Genomic DNA, 26,720 nt, shown 5'->3' with positions numbered 1-26,720 from the left:
AGACCTATTATTAAGACAAACTGGAAATTGGTGGATGATTTCATCGCCGAAGAAAACAAACCGAAAAACTGTTGAAAAGAAAAGGAATAATAGGATATAGGAAAGCAATATAGATGAGACAGGAATTAGAAAAAAAAAGTAATATTAAGAGTACAATAGAAGTCGAGTGAAGATTTTTTTTTTTACAAGCAAAAGGAAACAGAAGAATAGAGGAAAAATGGAGAAGAAGATTGGAAGCTGACAAGCCCCCCCCTCCTCACCTTACTCCTACCACCCCCATCCTTTGTAGACCCTGCGCTTCCCCCTCCCTCCCCTGCTCCCCCTATTTTGGAACTCTATGTATAGACTTGGCCAAACAGTACCCCAACCCCTCCCCCTCTGGTTTTATGTATAAGCAAAAGAGAAAATGTATTTAATAAAAACTATTTTTTTAAAAAAGCTGTAAATAAATAAATAAATAAATAATGTGCCATTCAAATATAGAACCAGACACCCTGGTGTTTCTTTTCTCCGGGGACATCCCAGGAAGCTAGAGACTGACTCCATTTATTTATTTTTATTTACAGCATTTATATTCCGCCCTTCTCACCCCGCAGGGGACTCAGGGCGGATTACAATATACACATATATGGCAAACATTCAATGCCAAAGACACACAACAGATATAGACGGACAGTCAGAGGCTATTTAACTTTTGTGGCCACCAGGGGAGCTGTCGCTTTCATCGTCCATCTGCGACACTGATAAAGTACTTCCGCATTCCCCACAAGCTTTTGCTGGAGTCTTTTTTATAGCCTCGTAAATTAGTTAAATTAGCCTCCCCACACATAGGTGGTACCTAATTTTCCTACTTGACAGATGTAACTGTCTTTCGGGTTGCAAAGGTTGACAACAAGCTACACAATTGGTCGGAAGCTCACTCCGACCTGAGCTGGCTTCGAACTCATGACCTTTTGGTCAGAAGTGATCTTAATGCAGCTGACACTCAGACAGCTGTGTTCCCGTGCAGACCACTGTACAAGGTCAGCAGCTACTTCTATATTTGAAAGGCATCTGAGAATGTGTAGAGTGAAAACTTTTTTAAAGCATCTACAAATGACAATTTATTATTTTCTCTGAAAAAGAAAACAAAACAATGTTTAGCGTGACATAATGACACGTACATAGGATTTATACTGAAAGTCGAAGTAATTAACCTGCATAAAGGGAGTGCAAATTTATGTTGCACAATTTATTCGTTATATTTAGAACGATAAATCCTTCCATTATGACTCATGATAGCCAGTCTTTAAAGTGTTACTTTAATAACTGGTTAAATGTTATTGCTGCTTAACACGATAAATCTTAAATGTCTTAATAAACTATTTACTGATGTTCCATATGAGTAAGACAAGTTGTTCTGTGGATTATAATGCAGTGAATGCATCTTATGGCGATAAGATCTTGTCTTTTCTAGGATTTGAATGTACCTACTGATTGACATTCCCCCAATAGATGGTAGTAATCCATTACTTCCCTTCCAAACAAGAGGCATAGAAGACCAATTTTGAGAATAAGCATCTTTCCAAACTATTATTTGGAAGCTTGGGAATAAGCTGCAGTTTTACACATTTGTTCCTTTCTGTTTCTACCTCTGTCTTCTGCTTCTCCCCATTCTCCATTTTCTGTTCAACACTCACCATAGTGTTGTCATGCCTAAACCAATAATTTTGTTTTGTGGTTACTGTCCAGCCCAATTGTGGTATACCAAAAGTACTTTAGCTTCATGCATTTGCTTCCATAATATCACTTAAGATCTTATAATTAAATACACAGGAATTGAGAGACATTTTACTTTCCAGCCTCCATCCAGAATGCCACTCCATCAAGTTTCACCATGTTTGAACTGATGTGATGCATTTTGGCTCATTTTCACTTTTCATGGTTTTGCTAAGCTTTTGTTTTGCTAAAGCGGGGTGGGGGGTGTTGTTCTTTAAGGTGACAAAAAACTGTCTGAAAATTGGGCCATAATTTTAAAAATTGGATGGGACTGGGAGTTAGAGAGGTTTGCTAGGATGTCCATGGGGCTGTACTTAAGAATCTCACTTCTATTGACCCTACAATATTCTCACCTAAGGCATGTGAGGCTATATTGCTCATATCCAACATTGCCAGTGTTGTCGTTCATCATCACTACCATCACCTATCTTGCCCATCATGCTCAAGGCCCTTCCACACAGACATATATCCCAGAATATCAAGGTAGAAAATCCCACAGTATCTGCTTTGAACTGGGTTATCTGAGTCCACATTCAGATAATGTGGGATTTTCTGCCTTGATATTCTGGGATATAGGGCTGCGTGGAAGGGGCCTCAGGATAGCATATGTGAAAGTACTGACCTTCTTCACAAGAATTCTTTGATTTTTTTTTGTTGTGTCAGAAGCCACCTGAGAAACTGCAAGTCGCTTCTGGTGTGAGAGAATTGGCCGTCTGCAATGACGTTGCCCAGGGGATGCCCGGATGATTTGATGTTTTATCATCCTTGTGGGAGGCTTCTCTCATGTCCCTGCATAAGGAGCTGGAGCTGATAGAGGGAGCTCATCCGCCTCTCCCCAGATTCGAACCTGCAACCTGTCAGTCTTCAGTCCTGCCGGCACAGGGGTTTAACCCACTGCGCCACCAGGGGCTCCTTGATACAGTTTAGGTTAAGAAAGAGTTAGCAAACCAAGTGAGCACTGTTGGCTATTAGACTCTTGAACACTGGACTTGCTGCTCTCATTTGCTCTGCAACTTTGAAATTTATTTATTTGTTTGTTTACAGTATTTATATACCGCCGTTCTCACCCCTGGGGGGGAAGTGCCGTGCTTTATCTCACAATTCAGCAGCAGATCAGTTGCACAACTTCAGCGCTTTCCAGTAGCGTCTTCCTGCACAGTATTTTCAGTCAACTGCTCCCACAAACTGCAGTCACTCTGGAACTCTCCACAGGCACTTGAGCACATGCCCGGCCATTGTCAATTTTACTATTGTTTCCCCTCCAATCTAGATGACACTACAAACTTACCACAGCACACAGTTATATCTTGTCTTAGCAGACAGGCTCGTTTAATACATTACACAGAGCCTTCGGCAAACAGCATCACGGCACAAGGAGAGAAAATACACTGTACATGACTTCCTTATATACAATTCTGTACCTTTACACATAGCAATCTCTGATCGGTTCCCAACTCATTGACTTAACTCAAACCCAGGATTGCATCATTCACAATCACCTGGACCAGGCCAAGACACATTCCCCAAATGATTCCCTATATACAGTTAATGCATGACTCAGCATTTCCAATAGAAGCCTATTAGCAGTGCATGACTCAGCTATATAACATTACAATACATTGTAAAACCTGACAGGAAGCCCCCGGTGGCGCAGTGGGTTAAACCCCTGTGCTGGCAAGACTGAATACCAACAGATCGCAGGTTTGAATCCGGGGAGAGGCGGATGAGCTCCCTCTATCAGCTTCAGCGCCTCATACAGGGACATGAGAGAAGCCTCCCACAAGGATGATAAAAACATCAAATCATCCGGGCATCGCCTGGGCAACGTCCTTGCAGACAGCCAATTCTCTCACACCAGAAGCGACTTGCAGTTTCTCAAGTCACTCCTGGCACGACAAGGAAAAAAAAACCCTGGGAGGACTCAAAGCGGTTATTTAGGGCCCTTCCATACAGCCATATAACCCAGAATATCAAGGCAGAAAAATCCCTCAATATTTGCGTTAAAGTGGATTATCTGAGTCCACACTGCCAACTATTCTAATTGAAAGAAGAAAATGTGGGATTTTATTCAGCAGTGTGGAAGAGGCCTAAGAGAATTTAAAAGGGTTGTTTTTTTAATTTGACTTTAACTTTAACTTCATACAAAACGATACAAGTTTTAGGTCAGTAAGGAAGCTGTTGGAGCATAAGATGACGCTTTGGAGAAGGTTCTTTGGGCGTGTTTAACCCCACTGTCTCTGCCAGGAAAGAACTACTGTACTGGTTACTTCTCTCCAGAGCTGAACCTATTAACAAACATAAGAATAGCTCCATTTTCAAAGTGCTTACTTTTGTATTGGTGACGGGCAAGCGAGATTTATTGAAACCAATCCAAATACAGAATGATACAGAACCTCTGTCATCACTGAATTTTAATCACATGGACTTAAGATAATTTTTCTTACTACTTACATGGGCAAGCAATGGGGGGGGGGGGGAAATAAACAGAGTCCTTTTGCAGATCATTGTTCTTATAGCAGAATGTGTAAATGTTAGGCAAAATCTTTAGATTAGAGGGAAAATATACAGTATATTCTGGCATATAAGACTACTTTTTAACCCAAGAAAATCTTCTCAAAAGTCAGGGGCCGTCTTATACGCAGGTGTAGTCATATGCATGGGAGTCGTCTTAACTCTATATTTTAACTGGAAAAGTTGGGGGTCGTCTTATATGCCGGAATATACGGAACTCATTTATTGTATTATGTCAGGGTGGTTTAGTAGTTTGAGCTTTGGACCAAATTATGAAGACCAGAGTTTGAATCTCTGCTTGGCCCCTGGGCAAGTCACACAATTGTATTCAAAAGGCTGACTACAGCAGTCTCCATTCCATAGTCAACACAAATATTTTATTTTTATGGCATCATAATGCAGCTATATATTTCTTCCACGTTATCATCACACTTCAATCCATTGCCTATCACCAGTCGCATAATACAATTACATTTGTTCCAGTTCTTTGAACAGAGACTCGTACCAAAAGTGTAGAGGTGGAAAATTCACTGGTTTCACATTTCCCCATTTTGCCTCCCTAGATGTGCACATCTTGCCTCAGAGATTTGTAAATTACCAAGTGAATTTGGTGGATTAAAAACATACTCCAAGTTGTAAATAATTTTGAAAAAATGTACACAGTGAAAACTACCTTCCTTCCGAAAATGCACAGAAATATGTCATGGCCAATTGAAAAATTGTATAAAATATTTACATTACTAATTTGGTAGACTAATATGTAAAGCAGGGGTCCTCAAACTAAGGCCCGAGGGCTGGATACGGCCCTCCAAGGTCAATTACCCAGCCCTTGCTCAGGGTCAACCTAGGTCTGAAATGACTTGAAAGCACACAACAACAACAACAATCCTAGTTGTTCTTCATTTCAATTATTGTATTGTTTTAAAGTGTTTTTGCACAACAAATAAGATATGTGCAGTGTGCATGGGAATTCATTTATGTTTTTTTTTCAAATTATAATCTGGCCCTCCAACTGCTTGAGGGACTGTGACCTGGCCTTCTGTTTAAAAAGTTTGAGGACCCCTGATGTAAAGTGTGAAATAGTTGTACCTCTTCATTCATTTATTTTTATAAAATCTTTTTTTATCACATTTTCCTCAAAATTTGCTTGGTTACTATATCTTGCTCCAGTATCATCAAATAAGAAATGAGTTAGTGTAAAATATTCAACTCAAGGGGCTTTTTTGTTAATTCTGTGTGTAATTAGAGTACTGTTTCTCAAACTTTGCTCCTCAAAGTGTTTTGGACTTCAGCTCATACAGTTTCTAAACAGCTTGTAAACTGACTGGGATTTCTGAGAGCTCCAAAACACCTAGAGGAGCAAAGTTTGAGAAACACTGGATTGGAGCATGAACTTTGGCTGGGTGACTTGGGGGGCATGGCTTGAAGTGAAAGTTCCCCCTACCTTGCCGTTTTGTGAGGGAGGAGCAATTTGCAGAGAAACATAATATATTCCTGGTATTAAAGACATTGGAGTCCTTCTACCACATGTGGTGGTCTAGTGATAAAACAAATGGATTTTGGGAAATGGTACATGTAGAGTGTAAAAAAAAAATGAATATTGAATTCCCCATGCAATCTGAATTCTATTTGCTAGGTATTTTTGACTCAGAGATATTTTGCGACAGTAGCTAGAATGACTTTTGCCAAACTATAGAAACAGGACTTGACCCCCTCAAAGTCACAATGGTTGGAGAATATAATAGATATCAAGGACATGGATGAATTGACATACTGGCTCAGGAAAAACAATGGGGAAGGAATGAAAAAAAAACTTACTGGAAAGTTTTAGAAGACTATATGAAAAATGAACATTAAACGAATGCAAGACTGATAAGATAACTAGAATGTTGGAGAGAAAATTTTCTTTTTTGTATATATATAAATTCTCTCTTTCCTCTCTTAAGTTTTCAAGAGGAAAAGGGGAACCACAACAAAAATAAGGAAAGTGAAGGAAGCAGAACAGAAGTCAAAAATTTTATTTTTATTTTTTATTCTTATTTTTATGTGTTTTTTTCTTTTTTTTTTCTCTCCCCCCCCCTCTTTTTTTTCTTTTCTCTTTTTTCTTCTTCATCTTTTTTGGTTTTGGGGGATAGTAAAATTTCGATGTATGTCAGTGTGGGGATTTTGCTTTTGTATACTTTTTATCTAATGCTATTCTATATTTCTCTGTAAAATCATATATATATGACATTGGAGGACAATCCACGTGAACCAGTATATTTGTCTTAAGTGATCTATGACTTCTAAAAGGAAGTAGTAGTCATAGAGGCTTAGTCCCTCTGTGGAATTTGCCTCAGCTACAAATCGAAGAACTCCAGGAGAAAACATCCTTCCACAGGCATTATAAATCAACTTAAATGAAAAGCGAACACTGGGGATCTTCTCATATTGAAAGGAAGTTTTTCTACTTCTCCCTTATTTTTTAAAAAATTTGAGCAAAAAGATTTAAGAACCAACTTGTTAACCTGGAGAAGACTTTCTTACACTACTTTTTGCTTGATGTTAGAAGTGGAAATTTGAACTATTGGAAGGGGGTAAAGCCAGCTAGCCTTCAGATGAAAACAATTTATTAATAATTGAACAATCTAGACAAACCCCAAAACTAAGACATTCTGAACTGTAAAGATTGTAACTAATAGTCTGCATTCCAAGAGGAGATAAGATAGTTGCAACAAGTGAATAATTTACAACATCTGCTGCCAGAAAATAAAATCTCACTATCTGTGCAGAACTAAGCTATTTCAATAGCAACTATTTGCTGGAAAGTCTGTAATTAATTCCTTCCAGTCTTTGCTTTCATTTTCTAAAGATGTCATAATTTGGAAAATGTGATTGGACTTCAAAAACAGCTTTTCCAAACAGCAAAAAGTAACAAACAGAATTACCGTAATATCTGAAGCTAAACAATTTTTAACAGTCATAAAATAAATTGCAGAAAAACAATAAGAAAATCAAGAACAAGAAAGTGTAAAGTAAGGAATACCCACTCAATTACCAGCTCATAAAGAAGAGATGGCATTTAAACTGTTGAACAGACTGTGTATGTAGATGAAGGCATGAAGGCATGATCATCAAGTTTGCAGACGACACCAAATTGGGAGGGATAGCCAATAGTCCAGAGGACAGGAGCAGGATTCAAAACGATCTTGACAGATTAGAGAGATGGGCCAAAACTAACAAAATGAAGTTCAACAGTGACAAATGCAAGATATTCCACTTTGGCAGAAAAAATGAAATGCAAAGATACAGAATGGGTGAGCAGTACGTGTGAAAAAGATCTTGGAGTCCTCGTGGACAACAAGTTAAACATGAGCCAACAATGTGATGTGGCGGCAAAAAAAGCCAATGGGATTTTGGCCTGCATCAATAGGAGCATAGTGTCTAGATCTAAGGAAGTAATGCTACCCCTCTATTCTGCTTTGGTTAGACCACATCTGGAACATTGTGTCCAATTCTGGGCACCACAATTCAAGAGAGATATTGACAAGCTGGAATGTGTCCAGAGGAGGGCGACTAAAATGATCAAGGGTCTGGAGAACAAGCCCTATGAGGAGCGGCTTGGGGAGCTGGGCATGTTTAGCCTGAAGAAGAGAAGGCTGAGAGGAGATATGATAGCCATGTATAAATATGTGAGAGGAAGCCACAGGGAGGAGGGAGCAAGCTTGTTTTCTGCTTCCCTGGAGACTAGGACGCGGAACAATGGCTTCAAACTACAAGAGAGGAGATTCCATCTGAACATTAGGAAGAACTTCCTGACTGTGAGAGCCGTTCAGCAGTGGAACTCTCTGCCCCGGAGTGTGGTGGAGGCTCCTTCTTTGGAAGCTTTTAAGCAGAGGCTGGATGGCCATTTGTCAGGGGTGATTTGAATGCAATATTCCTGCTTCTTGGCAGGGGGTTGGACTGGATGGCCCATGAGGTCTCTTCCAACTCTTTGATTCTATGATTCTATGAGACTAAGGCACATAAGTGAATACAAATTTATCTTCAGACTGAGAGAAAGAATCCCAAACATAATCACAGGGAAAAAGATGTTTAGGTTTCCAAGTTTTACTAAAACAGAAAGACAAATCCTGCATAAGAGGAATAACCTGCATAGAAGAAGCCCATGTGGACTTTTGAAAGCCCATTTCACTGGGAGAAATGTGTTAAAATTAAATGGACAATGGACATATTATTACTTTAGGGATGGCTTGACGTACAATAAAAACATTGATATCGGACTGTGATAAACAAATGGAGAACTCTGGAAGGATTAAAATAAAGAGGAAAATGTTGAAATATGAACAGTGTGAATGAAGACAATATAGAGACATTGCTGCCCCTGTGCTGGCAGGACTGAAGACCGACAGGTCGCAGGTTCGAATCCGGGGAGAGGCGGATGAGCTCCCAAAGATGTGGTTAGCTAGACAAGTGCAAGATAGTGGTTCTTTTGGAAGAGAAGGTCCAACACCCAGGTATCCACACTACAAGACTTTACCTTGGATTTATCAGAGCAGACTTTTTTGCAGGATAATCACACAGGTATACCTTTGAGGAGGCTACACCCAAACACAGGAGATAGACAGTTGGAGGAATGGTACACATAGGGGTAGAGGACCAGGAATTATTACAAAAGTTTGGAGCTACAGAATCAATGTGACATTCTCTCCAGCATCAGTGATGATGCAGAACAAGAATAAATGCAACAGAGCTTGTCCTCAGGGAAATTGTGGATACCTCTGGAAGAGTCGGCATATGGAACACACCCTACCAAACTATCAAGAAGATGTGTGGTGGTGGTAGGGGACTCCCTGCTGAGGGATAGGGAAGAAGTGGTTTGCAAATTTAACAAAATGACTCAAGTGATGTACTGTCTCCGTGGAGCAAAAATCTGAGATGTAACAGAGACTGACAAAGCTTGCTAAGCCTACAGACATTATCCCTTCCTTTTGATCCATGTGGGAACCAATGACACTGAAAGGCGTAACCTTCGGGAGATTACACAGGATTGCAAAACTACAGATAGGAAGCTGAAGGGCCTTGGTGTCCAGCTTTTAATTTCATCTCTCCTCCTAGTTCAAGGACAGGAGAGAAAAATAACAGAAGTGAATAACTGGCTTCGCAGATGGTAATTTGAAGAACGATTTGGCTTCCTGGACCACGATCTCAGGTTTAATGAAGTTCGACTTCTGACAAGGAATGGCTTGTGCCTCACAGAGGTCAGCAGGAGTGTTTTTGGTAAGAGTCTCACAAACATGATCAAGAGGACTTTAAACTTAGTTACATGGAAGAGGGAGACAACATTTGGGTAGGCAGGAGTTTATTAGGAGAGAATACCACAACTGGTATAGAGAGAACAGGGCAAAAAGTACATGAATTCAATAAAGAAAAAATATTAAATAAGCAGCTAGGAGGGATCATCCATGGTCTCCGGTGTCTCTGCACTAGTGCACAAAGCATGAGAAATAAACAAGACAAACTTGAACTCTTAATACTGTACAGCAAAAATGATATAATTGGTATCACAGAAACATGCTGGCAATCTCAAGATTGGCATGTAATAATAGAAATCTATTTCTGGAAACTAGACCAAGGAGGGAAGGAGAAGAAGTAATATTGTATATCAAGGATGTCTACACCTGTGAGAAAGTTAATAATGTAAATCCTGGAATCCTGGTTTAGAATATTTGGGTAAAGATTAAGGGGAAAAACTGGAATGTCATTGTGAGGGTCTACTACAGACTTCCAAACTAGACTGAGGACCTGGATGATGCCTTCCTGGAACAAATGACCACAAATTCAGAAAAGAGAGATATAGTAATAATGGAAGATTTTCATTTGTGTTCAGTTTTTGGAACACAAACTCTGCCAAGAATATCAAGTCCAACAGAGTTTTCATTTGACTTGCAGACAATTTCATGGTCCAGAAGGTGGAATAAAAAAAAGTTTATTAGTTATTTTAGATCTGATCCTAACCAACAGTGATGACACTCAATGAGTTGAGTGTTGTGCGTTCCTCAAGTGGGAGTCACCATGTTCTGCTTGAGTTTGTTAAACAGGAGAAGTGGGATAGCCAAGCATAGTCAGACATGCATTCTAGACTTTAATAAAACTAACTTCAGTAAACGTGGGGATTTAAAAGGCACATGTACAAGAAATAGAAAAAGGGAGAAATCACCAAAGATAAATTCAAACAAAACGCCAGCATATGTAGGAAGAAAGTTAGAAAAGTTAAAGCACAAAACAAGGAAATGGTCAGACAGCTGCATATGGTGATGGTGAAATATTAATGGGACAAAGAAAAGGCAGAAGAACCCAACATCTTATTTGTCTCAGTCTTCTTCCAAAAGTTTAACAACTTGGGGGAGAATGGAGCAGAGGATGTAGATGGGGAAATGCAGAATAAGTAAAGAAGTAGTCAAGAAATACCTGGCTACTCTAAATGAATTCGGGTCTCCAGGGTCAGATGAACAAAGGTATTAAACGAACTGGCAGAAATAATTTCAGAACCAATTGCAGTCATCTTTGAGAATTCCTGAAGTACAGAAGTTCCAGCAAGCTTGAGGAGAGCAAACGCCCCCATCTTCAGAAGAGGCAAACAAGAAGACCCAAACTATCAGCCTGACATCAATACCAAGAAAGATTCCAGAACAGATCTTTCAACAGACACTCTGTAAACATGAAATACTATATTCACAAAAAGTCATAAAAGTTAACACAGGTTTCTCAAAAGTCAACATGGGTTTCTCAAAAATAAGTAATGTTTTCATGAGCCATGTCTGAAAATTTGAATCTGTTGTTTTGTATGGAGTTCTTCACTTTTCTTCTGTCTGAAGACCAATCCTTTTTTTTTTTTTTTACTTTGGTGGCATTCACATAAATAACACTGTTCAACGGAGAAAAAGTTGCGGGCCTGAAAATAGCTGTTCTTTTATGATTTTGGGGTGCTGAAAACGAAAATGACATTTAAAAATGTATATTGGCTCTAGTTTTTATGATATAAGCAATCACGTAATCACATATGGTTGAAAAATGCATGTTGCGACTTACACTATGGAAGATTCTAGAATATTCTAGAAAGTTTGATGACGCAGTATTAGTGCCGTGTGCAAAAGCCAGAAAGCCCTATATAAGGCCAGACTTTTGAAGGGTGAGGGTCAGTCAGTTGAAGACTGAGACAGTATCGTTAAACATTGTTTCACATTGTTCTTTTTACTGTAGTCATGCCTCGCACATGTGTAAATAAAGCACTATGGAAAAAAGATATCAAGGTAAATAGACTCCGTCAATGCTGTCAGACTACTGCTGGAGCATTGTAAGAGACAATCCTTTCCTTGAATGCAAAAGAAAAGTCAAGAGAAGCAAACAGGATATAAACTAAAGTCACGATTAAAGCGACATTTAAACTTTCAGACTTTTCAACTGCATTAGGCCTACTAATATAGTTTCTTGCTGCACAAACATAAACAATAGACTAATTAAATAAATATTTCTCATGTATAAACTATTGGCAATATAATTTGACTAAAATTTAGTAAATATTCACAGTTTATATACATGCAGTAAGGTTAGGCGCATTATCATAATATTAACGAATTACCTATTGTGGAGAAAATTGAAATAGCTGTTGCATAAAAACCAGAGCCAATTAACACATTTAATTATTATATTTGAATTCAGCATGTTAAATTTATTAAGAAACGGCACATTTCATTTCCACAACTGAGAAAAACTTGAAAATTTGTAGAACAGTGTAATCTGTCTATAAAAACCTATCTGTTTGGCTCCTTCTGATTGATCTCAGCTGTCGCCTTTCAAACTGACAATTCCTGATCAATCTGATGTATTACAGCTTGTCCTTCTCTCTTTTGCTTTTCTGTAAGTTGTTCTGTAATGCCCAAGATCTGTTTGAATTCAGTTACTTCATTTTAAGTTCCGGTCGAAGATTAATTTCTAGTTGAAGAATGCTTTTTTTCATTTCTAACAATACCTTCTTCATAGACAATGGGAGCAGAAAGTAGAATTGCTACAAAGGGGTTAACGGTTCACCAGCAGAAGACATAAATCAATTGTTCTTGTTATAACGTCTTTATTTCTGCTTGGAATGTGAAACTGCTTCCCATGGAACTTTTCTTGGCTTTATAGTCAATATATAGTACATGCATTTCTTCCCTTCTTCTTCGTAATGTTATTAGTCAGTATTTAATGCAAATATTTTTACACCCATGGAGCAGTTTTCTTCTCTAAAAAAGAGGTCTAAGAGATGATAATTTAAAGCAGTGGTCCTCAAACTAAGGCCCTAAGGCTGGATACGGCCCTCCAAGGTAATTTACCCGGCCCTCGCTCAGGGTCAACCTAAGTCTGAAATGACTTGAAAGCACACAACAATAACAACAATCTTATCTCATCAGCCAAAAGTAGGCCCACACTTCCCATTTAAATACTAATCATTTTATGTTTGTTGAAATTGTTCTTCATTTTAATTATTGTATTGTTTTAAGTGTTTTTTGCACTACAAAAAAAGATATGTGCAGTGTGCATTGGAATTCATTCGTGTTTTTTCCAAATTATAATCCGGCCCTCCAACAGCTTGAGGGACTGTGACCTGGCCCTCTGTTTAAAAAGTTTGAGGACCCCTGATTTAAAGCATGGAGAAGATTGTTATTACCTTGAAACCCATCCAGTCAATTTAGTAAAAAATTAAGAAGTAAAAAAAGAGCTTACCTTAGTTTTAAGTTCCCAATCTTCATTTTTAATGATAATTTACAAAACCAAAGGAAGGGAGGAGGGCTATTAGAGCTTAGTCAGCATAAGACTGAGGGTTGGAGGATAGAAGACCAAGCAGGGCCATGGTAGCCATATTTAAATATTTGAAATTATGTCACGTTGAAACTGGGCAGGCTTGTTTTCTGCTGCTCTAGAAACTAGGACATGGAGCAATTGATTCAAATTGCAGGAAAAGAGATTCCACTAAAACACCAGACAGTAAGAACTGTTTGGTAGTGGAATATTATTTTATGGTCTTGGTACCAACTGTAAACCGTCCTGAGTCGCCTGCGGGCTGAGAGGAATGGTATATAAATATAGTAAATAAAATAAATAAATATGCTGCCTCCGAGTGTGGTAGAGTATTCTTCTCTGAATGTTTTTAAGTAGAGGCTAGATGGCGATCTTTTGGGAATACTTTGTGTGTATTTTCCTGCATGACGAGGTTGGACTGGATGGTCCTTTAGTCTCTTCCAACTCTATGATTCTATGAAATATAGGTATATTTTAATTTCAGTAAAATAAGTCAGCACTCAGCACTGAGAAGCTTTTAATGCTGTTATCTGAAAGGGATCCTGACTGATGTAAGGAAGCAATCAAGGAACTGTTATGAGTAGCAGATAGAAAAAACAACAAAAGCATGTTTCCTTGTATCTCAAGTAAAGAATGAATGTAGGACTCGTCATATGACATGGTTTTGTTGTAAGTGTAATACCTTTTTAAAGCTTCAATAATAATAATAATAATAATAATAATAATAATAATAATAATCTTTATTTATACCCTGCCACCATCTCCCCCAACAGGGACTCAGGGCGGCTTACATGAGGCCAGGCCCAAACAACAAATTACAGCAAAATAAAACCAAAAACACAAGCAACAAACAACAACATCATAATTACATAAAACATATGAATACATTAACAATTTGAGGTTACAATAAACACAGTCACGGTGACAATGGGCGGGCCACATGTGCAGGATAAAATGATTTTAAAAAACGGATTTAAAAAACTCAGGTGAGATAAAGGGAGGAGCAGGTTATTTGAAGAGGGGAGTTCATTAAAACAGGGATTGTGGAACCAAGCTTTCCCACGAGGGGGGGACATGCACTCCAATGACAAAAATGTTGAGGCTGAGCAATAGTCTGAGGTTGTGTACTTACTCACCAAAGGTGCAATGGAAGAGCCAGGTTTTAAGGTTCTTTTTAAAGGTTTCTAGGATAGGGGCTTTCCTAATCTCTCCAGAGTCGGGGGGCCACAGAGGAGAAAGCTCTCTCCCTTGTGCCCACAAGGCGAGCTTGTGAAACTAGCAGGGGCAAAAGGAGGGCCTCCCCAGAAGATCGGAGGGCCCGGGCTGGTTCATGGAGGGAGATACGGTCACAAAGGTAGGCGCGTCCCAAACTGTTTAGGGCTTTATAGGTGATAACCTGCATCAAATCAAATCAAATCAAAACATTTATTTCGGTCATTGACCAGCACAGGAAATAGTGTCACATTTCCATACAAACCTGGCATGTTTGGTACATTAAAAATATAAATATAACTACTAAAAACACAATATGGGTGAGGGAGCAGAAGGGGAAACAGGGTAAAAACATACAATGCCCAGATCCATCACCAATTGTAGATTCAGGGAAGAAGATTACTGGACACACAGTTGACTTTTGGAACTAGTCATTCCCTGGCGGATTTTGTATGCTACTGCACAGAACTTTGCGACATTGTAGGTTGTAACTGAATTAGTATCTGCAAGTAGCAGGGAGGTATAAAATTGTTCTGAATGGCCTGGGTGCTTGTCTATCAGAGGTAAGATAAGCCTGGCACGGGTATCCCTGCATCTTGAATTGGGACCGGAAAATAAACGGCAGCCAATGGAGCTACTTAAACAAGGGGTAGATCACTCCCTGTAACCAGCCCCAGTTATTAATCTGGCTGCTGAACGTTGGACAAGTTGTAGTTTCTGGGCCGTCTTCAAGGGTATAATGCTTTTCAAAGGCATTGTATTTTAATATTAATTAGCATATTAATAAGCCTAACAAGAATAAGGAGCAAGAGCTGCAAAACTGTGGTTAGACCACACCTGGAATATTGTGTCCAATTCTGGGCACCACAATTCAAGAGAGATATTGACAAGCTGGAATGTGTCCAGAGGAGGGCGACTAAAATGATCAAGGGTCTGGAGAACAAGCCCTATGAGGAGCGGCTTAAGGAGCTGGGCATGTTTAGCCTGAAGAAGAGAAGGCTGAGAGAAGATATGATAGCCATGTATAAATATGTGAGAGGAAGCCACAGGGAGGAGGGAGCAAGCTTGTTGGAGACTAGGACGTGAAACAATGACTTCAAACTACAAGAAAGGAGATTCCATCTGAACATGAGGAAGAACTTCCTAACTGCGAGAGCCGTTCAGCAGTGGAACTCTCTGCCCCAGAGTGTGGTGGAGGCTCCTTCTTTGGAAGCTTTTAAACAGAGGCTGGATGGCCATCTGTCAGGGGTGATTTGAATGCAATATTCCTGCTTCTTGGCAGGGGGTTGGACTGGATGGCCCATGAGGTCTCTTCCAACTCTTTGATTCTATGAAAACTGCTGTGAACCAGCACATTAATGGCTATCCTGCAATGAAATGGTAACCTGTATTTGGGCTCTACTGCTTTAGACTACCAGTTGGGGCTCAAAGGATGGAAGGCTTCTTTGGATTGGGGAATTATTTCTACATAGAAAAAATTAACATATTAGGGAGCGTCTTTTTCCCTGCCACAGTAGCACCCTTCTGAATTGATGTGACCATTTTTTGTGTGGCAGGAGAGATACAGCATGTTCAGTCATGTGAACTTCCATGAATGAAAGCAAGACAGAAACATAGTTCTGATATTTTGTCATTCAAACTGGGTAAAGGCTTGTTTGATTGCTTACCAACTTGGTACCTTTTTGTCATTATATTCTAATGTTCACATTCTTGTCTTTATGCATTCTTCAGCTTTGAGGATAACAGACCCTTCATCAAGTAAGAATGATCTGAATGACTGATAAATTCAGTTTATCAATGTGATCCCATGAACTGGTGTCAAATCAGTATTTAAAACCATTACAGCTTCTGTCATTCACATTAAAGGCAGAAGAGCAAACTGTTCAGAAAAACCGTAAAGCATTTCTATGCTCCATTTGCTATCACTTGGAGCTTCTTGTGATCTACTGTAGTACAGACTTGTGTGCCTACACAAATTTCTCCTTGATGTGTAACAATGTGTGTTCCTTGGCATGGATACACGTTTAGAGTGATAATTTTACCTTGGAACAGTTAATAAACCAGAGGGGTGAGTCTTGATTTGGCAATTTTAGCCAACAGCTTGGAACATTCTGCATTAACTGTAATTTCCATGCAGTCAGTAATTTCATGACATTACTTAAATATTTTACTTCTGTCTTAAAAAATATGAAGTCTTTGAATAACACAAGTCTGTACAAAATTGCTGAAAATTAATGGAAGCAAGAAAGCAACGGTTATAGGCCTTAGACAATAACGTACCATGAAGCCTGCAAGAAAAAATGCTAAAAACATAGCACATCTATAATGCAAGTGCCTCTACTTTACAGTGGACTTTCAGTTTGTTCTTCTGGTGAAGAGTCCATTGCGTTTATCTATTTTATTTCATTCTCATCTATGTCATTCTTTAGATCCTGTGACATACAATCTATTTTATGTTGCCTTCACTTAACTTGCAAGTTTAAAACATATCAAAATTGCACAATTTCTGCTTGAATCCCCAAAATTATTTTCAAAAATAAATAAACTGGTTTCATGACACACATTAGTTGTAGGACAAACTCTACAGGCATGTTCTATTATCTAAAAGTACTGTTTCCACTGAGATACATTCAAAACTTTAAATAAAGGAAATTGCAGTTTCCAAAGATCATTGGACTGAAGTTTCTATGTTTATAAATAAACGGGCTTTTTTCACTAGTATTTAGTATCTGGCGCAAAACACCAGTAATGTACGAGGGGTATTTTTTAAGTAAGGTCTGTTTTGTTGTAGACACTAGTAGTTCGTGCGCATACTGCAACAAGCGTGTGCGTCATGTACCGGCATGCCTCGGGAACAACTGTGCTCAGTTTCCACTCTGTAGCTAACCTGTACGGTTCTGTTCTGTGCTTTAAAAATGTTTAAGACTTATCAACTCACCCGCCGCATGTGAGGTTCGCTCAGTGATACGGTTTTTGTCAGCAAGGAACCTGCCTGCTGCAGAAATTCATCGACAGATTTGTGAAGTGTACGGTGATACTGTTATGAGTGAAAGCAAAGTGCGTAAGTGGATACGACAATTCAAAGATGGCCGTGACAACGTCCATGATGAGGACAGCTCCGGTCGCCCTTCTTTGATTACAGACGATTTGGTGGCTTCAGTTGAAGCGAGGATTCGTGAGAACAGGCGCTTCACAATAACAGGTCTCGCAAACAAATTTCCTGACGTGTCGAGATCAGTGCTTTACGACATTGTTTCTGAACACCTAAAGTTTAGGAAACTGTGCTCCTTTTGGGTCCCGAAACTCCTAACAGAGGACCACAAAAACCAAAGATTTGAGTTTGCGACTGTTATGAGTGAAAGCAAAGTGCGTAAGTGAGCACAACAATTCAAAGATGGCCATGACAACATCCATGATGAGGACCGCTCCGGTCGCCCTTCTTTGATTACAGACGATTTGATCGCACACTCAAATCTTTGGTTTTTGCGGTCCTCTGTTAGGAGTTTCGGGACCCAAAAGGAGCACAGTTTCCTAAACTGTAGGTGTTCAGAAACAATGTTGTAAAGCACTGATATCGGAAATTTGTTTGAGAAACCTGTTATTGTGAAGCACCTGTTCTCACGAATCCTCGCTTCTACTGAAGCCACCAAATCGTCTGTAATCAAAGAAGGGTGACCGGAGCGGTCCTCATCATGGACGTTGTCATGGCCATCTTTGAATTGTCATACCCACTTACACACTTTGCTTTCACTCATAACAGTATCACCGTACACTTCACAAATCTGTCGATGAATTTCTGCAGCAGGCGGGTTCCTTGCTGACAAAAACCATATCACTGAGCGAACCTCACATACGGCGGGTGAGTTGATAGTCTTAAACATTTTTAAAGCACAGAACAGAACCGTACAGGTTAGCTACAAAGCGGAAACTGAGCACAGTTGTTCCCGAGGCATGCCGGTACATGACGCACGCGCTTGTTGCGGTATGCGCGCAAACTACTAGTGTCTACAACAAAACGGACCTTACTTTAAAAAATACCCCTCATATTAATCAAGTATTGTAAGTTGTTGTGCAATTGCTATTGGAAGCACAGTGCTGACATATACAATCTCAAACTTATCTGTCAATGGAAGCACTCTAAAGTGCCTATAGAAGCAAACATGCATGTGAGATTCAGAGCTTTCCAGTTTGCTTCAATGTTTGCACATTTCCTTTTGGTTGAATATCTCCTTGCCCCTAGGAAAGCCCATGTTAAAGCAGAAATCACCACAGCAATGAGATCCATACAAGCACTGGGATGACAAATCTTTGAGCCTGAACTTCATTTTTAAAAACCCCTTGCATACTCTGGTAAAATACCATGAACTAGAATTCTTGTGTTTCTGATCTATACATACATTCATTTCAAATATATTTATACTTTTATTGACATGTTTTCATAGTTTGTAATTGCTATTTCTTTGAAGTGTGTTGTTTGGTTCCTTCAATCCCACCATTGAGAGAAAGGCAGATATAAACCAATCAATCAATCTTAGAGCTTTAAAATTATCCCTATCATATTATCCCAGTAGTTCAATCCCAGTGATTTCTCTCCTTTTATTAGTTATTTCATTAATGTTTAACTTTGAATAATAATAATCATAATAATAATAATCTATATAAATAAAAATGTAATGTTCGTTTGTGGGATTAACAGAACTCAAAAACCACTGGATGAATTGACACCAAATTTGGACACAATACACCTATCAGGCCAATGTATGTCCTTCACTCAAAAAAATGATTTTGTCATTTGGGAATTGTAGTTGCTGGGATTTATAGTTCACCTACAATCAAAGAACATTCTGAACTCCACCAATGATGGAATTGAACCAATCTTGGGACACAGAACTCCCATGATCAACAGAAAATACTGGAAGGGTTTGGTGGGCAGTGTCCTTTGGTTTTGGAGTTGTAGTTTACCTACATCCAAAGATCACTGTGGACTCAAACAGTGATGGATCTGGACCAAACTCTACAAGAATACTCAATATGCCCAAATATGAACATTGGTGGAGTTTGGGGAAAATAGAATCTTGACATTTGGGAGTTGTAGTTCTCAGGATTTATAGTTCACCTACAATCACAGAGCATTCTGAACCCCACCCATGACAGAATTGGGCCAAACCTTCCACACAGAACCCCCATGTGGGCCACAGCAATGCGTGGCAGGGGACGGTTAGTCTATATAAATAAAAATGTAATGTTCGTTTGTGGGATTAACAGAACTCAAAAACCACTGGATGAATTGACACCAAATTTGGACACAAGACACCTAACAACCCAATGTATGTCCTTCAGTCAAGAAATTGATTTTGTCATTTGGGAGTTGTAGTTGCTGGGATTCACTTACAATCAAAGAGCATTCTGAACCCACCAACGATGCAATTGAACCAAACTTGGCAAACAGTTCTCCCATGACCAACAGAAAATACTGGAAGGGTTTGGTGGGCAGTGTCCTTTGGTTTTAGAGTTGTAGTTCACCTACATCCAAAGATCACTGTGGATTCAAACAGTGATGGGTCTGGACCAAACTCCACAAGAATATTCAATATACCCAAATATGAACACTGGTGGAGTTTGGGGAAAATAGAATCTTGACATGCTGTGCTTTTGTGTCAGCAAAATAATAATAATAATCTTTATTTGTACGCCGCCACCATCTCCCCGATGGGGACTTAGGGCAGCTTACATGAGGCCAAGCCCAAACAACCCATTACACCAAATAAAACCGAAAATGCAGACCAAAAACGCAGTCCGTAAACAACAACATCATAATTACATAAAGCATGTGAATGCATAGCGATATAAAATTACAATAAACACAGTCACACTGACAATGGGCGGGCTACATGTAATGATTAAGAGAAAAACACTAATTAAAAACGCGGGTGAGATAAAGGAGAAGCATTTTGAAGGTTGAACCTTCAGTTTCTAAGAGTGGTGGGTGCAGAGCGCCTTGATGCTGGAGCAGGGCTCCCTTCCCACTCCTTTATGTTTGTAGGCATTAGAAGAGATCGGCTGCTGGAGGCTTCTTTTTGTTGCTGTGTAGGAGAGAAAATAATGTGCTGGGAGTGAATTACAAAAACCAGTGATATACTGGCAATTAGTCATCAAAATAGTTTATTGTACAGGCCCAAGGCCATGACAGAAAGTACTACATGCACACAATAGTACCCTCATATCAACAGCCACCAACAATGCTGAACAGAAACCATAATCATAACAAAGAGCAAAAATAATGCAAATGCAATGCAATGCGAGTTAACAATAATTAAAGTATATTTTTGGGGAGAGGGTCCAGTTAACTCTTAGAGGTGATTCTTCCCAGTCACTTTGCTATAATTTTATTTTGCGCTAAGGTAAGGGCCCATCTACACTGACCATTTATGCAGCTCCAAGCCAACTCGAAACTGAGAGGGCCACAAATTGCATGGTGCCAATGAGTGCTGCAGTACAGATTTAAAAGTATACAGTACATTAAAGTCACAGGAAAGTCTGAGTTAATGCATTGCAGCAGATCCCAATATATCCCACCTCCCAGGACAAAATCAGATCTGCAGAATTAGTAGTTCATTGTTGACATCAGCCTTTGCTGAAGCCCTCTGTAGAAACTGAACCAAGAGGGTGAGGAGGCTGCCAAAATAATGTCCCAAGGTATAACGATAGCAGGAAGGCCGAGTAGTAGAGAAGATTTTAAATAATTTGAATTTATCAGACAGGGAAAGATATAAAAATAATCCCAACGCTGCTTCACCAAATTATAACAATCAGCCGCTGCTCAACCAAATTATAACGAGGCACACTTCCACTACTGGCTAGCTCCCCAAAATATAGAGCTCACAAAAGGTAGAGGGCACAAAAGGGAGAGGGAGTATGGTTGTTGAAAAACCCACTGTATATTTAAAAGCTAGGAACTGGGAACCACTGGAACTGAGAGAATTAAACTGATTCTTCAAAAGATTTCCGCTGCCACCATATTAACAATAAAAAGGTTGAGGTATACTTGAGAGGTTGTTCAGTAACACACTCTGTAATACTATAGTGTTCTTAGAGGCTGCTGAAAGCTGACTGGAATAATGCTTTGACCACAGAGGTATTCACACAGAGGCTTGTGTAAGTTGATAAAAATAACAAGAACATTTATTTGAACAGACTTGAATATTTCAGGTACAAATGCTTGATGGTTTCATTAGAAATCTGGCATACAAAGCTTGTGGTTATGTTTGAGAAGAGATCTTTAAAACTTCTAGGTTTCAAGTATTAAAAGTTACTGTTGAGATTAATTTCACAATTCAGCAGCAGATCAGTTGCACAATTTCAGCGCTTTCCAGTAGCTTCTTCCTGCACAGTATTTTCAGTCAACTGCTCCCACAAACTGCAGTCACTCTGGAACTCTTTTACAGGCACTTGAGCACATGCCCGGCCATTGTCAGTTTTACTATTGTTTTCCCCCAGTCTAGATGATACTACAAACTTACCACAGCACACAATTATATCTTGTCTTAGTAGACAGGTTCTTTTAATCAGTTACATAGAGCCTTCGACGAACAGCATCACAGCACAAGGAGAGAAATATACACAGTACATGACTTCGTTATATACAATTCTATACAATTACACATAACAATCTCTGATTGGTTCCCAACTCATTAACTTAACTCAGACCCAGGATTACATCATTCACAATCACCTTTGTTTACAGTATTTATATACCACCATTCTCACCCCTGGGGGGGAAGTGTCGCGCTTTATCTCACAATTCAGCAGCAGATCAGTTGCACAACTTCAGCGCTTTCCAGTAACTTCTTCCTGCACAGTATTTTCAGTCAACTGCTCTCACAAACTGCAGTCACTCTGGAACTCTCCACAGGCACTTGAGCACATGCCCGGCCATTATCAGTTTTACTATTGTTTTCCCCTCCAATCTAGATGACACTACTAACTTACCACAGCACACAGTTATATCTTGTCTTAGCAGACAGGTTCCATTAATACATTACACAGAGCCTTCGGCAAACAGCATCACAGCACAAGGAGAGAAATATACACTGTACATGACTTCGTTATATACAATTCTATACAATTACACATAGCAATCTCTGATTGGTTCCCAACTCATTAACTTAACTCAGACCCAGGATTACATCATTCACAATCACCTGGACTAGGCCAGAACACATTCCCCAAATGATTCCCTAAATACAGTTAATGCTTGACTCAGCATTTCCAATAGAAGCCTATTAGTAGTGCATGACTCAGCTATATTACATTACAATACATTGTAAAACCTGACAGTTACAGCACAAAAAATTACTTCAGGAAATGAATCACTGAAGGTAACTCCCACAAAAATCCCCCTTAGGAATTTAGCCAAATCTTAGGAATTTTCCTTAAGGAACTAACCTTCCTTAAGGAAAAGAACAGACCGCTAATGGGGTTCTGTTCCCCACAGTATCCTAGCTATACTTCTCTATAGCACCCTGAATACTAATCAAAAGACTAACCCAAACTGCTCTCACTACCACTCTTCTTCTCTCAACCCTTTCCAAGCTCCAACTCTCAACTGGCATACTGGCCACTGGCAAAACTCAAGCCTCAGTTTAAAAGTCACTTTTTTCCTTCAGATTACTTAGTCTCCGCCCCCATCTTCTTAACCATTCTTAGCCTTCTAGCTTTCCCTCCAAGACTAGAACATGCCCCCTTAAGGCAAACCTAACCTAAGATGGCATCTCCCTGTCTCCCTTCTCCAAAATGGATGCTGTGGCTTTGCCAGGCCCACTCTCCTAGGCCTAAGCTAGCTTACCAAGGTAAGGGATTTATTACAGCTGACTATCAAGGGGCTAATCAACCCTTGAAAGGAATAATTCATTACTGTCACTGTCTTTTTGTCACCTTCTATGTCTCTGGATACTGGTGCACAGCTCTCCCAGAAATTGAGGCGAGGAGGGCAAACCCGCATAGCCATTTTGAGGCTACGTTTAATAGTTGGTATAATCACCTTCCTGGCATCAAATTATTACAATCCTAATCAGTTTAATCACTCGTGCAGCGAAATCGGTTCCTTCCAAATGGGTTATTACTGTCAGTGTAGATGTGCCCTAAGTTACCCTGGAAGTTACCCTGCGCTTGGATATTGTTTCCATGTTTATTGGTCCTAGAGGAGAGACTTCAGTTGAAATTTAATCAATTACGGCTCAAGGGAGTGAGATGCTTGATCATCCACATCAATCTGTCAGAAACTTGTGAATGTCCATTTCAAGACTTTCTATAGGGAACAAAACAGAACGGAAAGATCAGGAGGGGAATGCACATTGCTAAGTCGTTTTCTCCCATTTGCAAGTGGAAGGAGTCTTGGAAAGAGATGGCATGAGTTTTTACATTGTAATTAATTTGTAGCAGATGAACGCAACTTGGAACCATATATACTAAACATACCTTTTGCTTCCCAGTATAGAGCAGTCCAACATATGTCAGACTGTACAACAGATTAAAGAAAAAGTAGCAAAACTGGTCAATATTTTTTATGATTTGTGTGGGCCCAGATAATTATTATTCAGCTGCACAATAAAATATGTGGGGAATGTTATGATCCATGGTTTGGTTTCACTGATAGGTTCAATCCAGTGTGAATTTCTGCGACATAGTTAAAGAGCAACCCAGTTAAATTCAGTTTTGTAAACCAGCTAACCTTCCCTTGCCCTGTTTTGCTTAAACATGACCAGTTCATTAATAATACTTGGATTTTTAGAAGCTTCATAGACCTATGAATCCAACCATATATCTATTCCCATTATTTGTAAGCCTTAACCCTCAGAAAAATAATCCAAATCCATGTCAACCGATGTGGTCCTAATAACACTCCACTGATCTTAGATGCAATATTCTTGTGAACAGAAACTTTGAAAAGCATTAGGTTGGATACAGTACCTGACTTCCATAGAAGTTACTTGAATAACCCTTTTCATATAATATTTGTGGTACACTGAATTACAGATTTTGGATTTAAGGAATACCCCTTTTGGATTTAAGGAATACCCCTTTCAATCCCACATTGCAGCTACTCTGTTTAGCTTTTGTAGGCCCTAGTACATCTATTATGGAGACATCTTGAGTCTAGCAGCTCCACTAAACCTCAGTCTGGTTTCAAGCCACCAGAGTCATAACAACAATACTGTTGACTCATATTCTGTTTATAATCTAGAAACGAATCCCAAATTGTTTGCTGCAGTAAAACTGACTAGTCACTTATAAGCTCATTCCGTTCCATTTCATGTGCTCAGTTTTTGCATTTCTACATGCAGTATTTTGCCACTATAATAACTCATGTTGGTTTATAAACAAATTATTTTCTAAATTCTCTTTATTTTAAAAGAGTTTCCTGCAATCTTTTTTTTTTTTTTTAAAAATTGTCTGGTATCTAGATGGTTGAAGAATCAGACCTTTCCTTTTTCAGAACCATATTTGTATAACTTTTTCACAGAAATCCCCCTAAAACCACTTTAGAACGTAATGTCAATCCATTCATCATTATCCAACAAGTGTGTTTTTCATACATCTGTAATTACCGTATATACTCGAGTATAAGCCGACACGAATATAAGCTGAGGCACCTAATTTTACCACAAAAAAACTGGGAAAACAGATTGATTCGAGTATAAGCCGAGGGTGGGAAATTCAGCAGCTACTGGTAAATTCCAAAATAAAAATAGATACCAATAAAATTGCATTAATTGAGGCATCGGTAGATTAAATGTTTTTGAATAAAACTGTAAGTTAAGATAAGACTGTCCTCTGATTAAAGCATGAATCAAAATTAAAGCATTAAAGATTAAAGCATTAAAGCAAAATAATAAATGTAATAATAACAATAATAATAGAGTAAAAGGCTGGTTTTGGCCTACAAAGCCCTAAACGGTTCCGGCCCAAAATACCTTTCGGACCGCATCTTGGCCTACGAGCCCACGAGGACCTTGAGATCGTCTGGGGAGGCCCTTCTCTCGATCCCGCCTGCCTCACAGGCACGTCTGGCGGGGACGAGGGAGAGGGCCTTCTCGGTGGTGGCCCCCCGGCTGTGGAACACTCTCCCTGCACACATCAGACAGGCGCCCTCCCTCATGTCCTTTCGAAAAAGCCTTAAGACATGGCTGTTCGAGAGGGCATTTAATTAAGTGCTAAAACAATACGGTAAAGAGGATTGGAATGGAACAAGGAATATGAGACTGGTTATGATTCCACTATGAGACGAAGCGGATTTTTAGCGTAGTCTGTAATTGTTGTAGTTTATATGTTGTTGTAATTGGCTTCTTTGTAATTGTCTTTTATGTGTACTGTACACCGCCATGAGTCGCTCTTATGGGCTGAGAATGGCGGTTAATAAGTGCATCAAATAAATAAATAAAATAAATAAATAAATAAAATTAATGTAATAATAATAATAATGATAATAATAATAATAATAGAGTAAAATAATAAAAAACTTTGACTCGAGTATAAGTTGAGGGAGACTTTTTCAGCCTAAAAAAAGGACTTAAAACTATTTATTTATTTATTTACAGCTTTTATATTCCGCCCTTCTCACCCCGCAGGGGACTCAGGGCGGATTACAGTGTACACATATATGGCAAATATTCAATGCCAATTTTAACATACAACATATACAGACATACACAGAGGCTATTTAACTTTTTCTGGCTGCCAGGGGAACTGTCGCTTTCATCGTCCATCTGCAACACTGATGAAGTACTTCCGCATTCCCCGCATGCTTTCTGCTGGAGTGCTTTGCTGGAGTCTTTTTTTATGGCCTCATAAATTAGTTAATTTAGCCTCCCCACACTTTAAGTTGGTACCTAATTTCCCTACTTGACAGATGCAACTGTCTTTCGGGTTGCAAAGGTCGACAACAGGCTACATAAACTAGACTTATACTCGAGTATATACAGTAAATATTCTGATGGTGTATTTTTTTTTTTTTTTGTAAAATACCATATAGGATGAGATCAGTAAATTTTTCTCCAGTATGAATGAACTTCTCAATACAGCCATGCATTCAGATTGATCTGTCCTGACCCCCCCCCCCCTTTGTATTTGGTTGTGTTATATATTGTAATTGTGATGTAGCGGTCTTGCACCGTTACTAATGTAAGCTGTCCTTAGTCCCCCTTCGGGGATAGAGAAGAGATGGGGTACAAATGCCAGAAATAAATAAATAAAATAAATAAATCATAATTTGCTGTTAGGATAATCATAATGTACTTTTAGAATTCAGTCCCTATTTGACTTCTGCATCAAGAGAGGGATTTTTTTGTAGTCTCATTGGAATCACCTCCTATATGTGTGGGAGATTCCTTATACATATCATAGAGCAGCCTCTGTATAGG

At 39.2% G+C, this 26,720-nt stretch overlaps 1 protein-coding gene across 17 annotated transcripts in view; it reads left to right on the top strand.

Annotated features, from left to right (window-relative positions):
* Positions 1-26,720, top strand: part of ADGRL3 (adhesion G protein-coupled receptor L3) — a 388,836-nt gene that overhangs the window by 269,840 nt on the left and 92,276 nt on the right. For 10 of the 17 annotated variants that reach the window (XM_067464127.1, XM_067464118.1, XM_067464123.1 and 7 more), the window contains one exon: positions 16,033-16,059. The exons of the other annotated variants lie outside the window; for them this stretch is intronic. In XM_067464127.1, the coding sequence (XP_067320228.1) occupies positions 16,033-16,059 (27 nt within the window). The remainder of the gene's footprint in view (positions 1-16,032; positions 16,060-26,720) is intronic. 17 annotated transcript variants of the gene reach the window in all.

This window comes from Anolis sagrei, chromosome 2, assembly GCF_037176765.1.
Source record: "Anolis sagrei isolate rAnoSag1 chromosome 2, rAnoSag1.mat, whole genome shotgun sequence".
NCBI classification, from domain to species: Eukaryota; Metazoa; Chordata; class Lepidosauria; order Squamata; family Dactyloidae; genus Anolis; species Anolis sagrei.
Note: the sequence above shows the minus strand (reverse complement) of the source record. Positions and strands in the feature narration are given on the sequence as shown.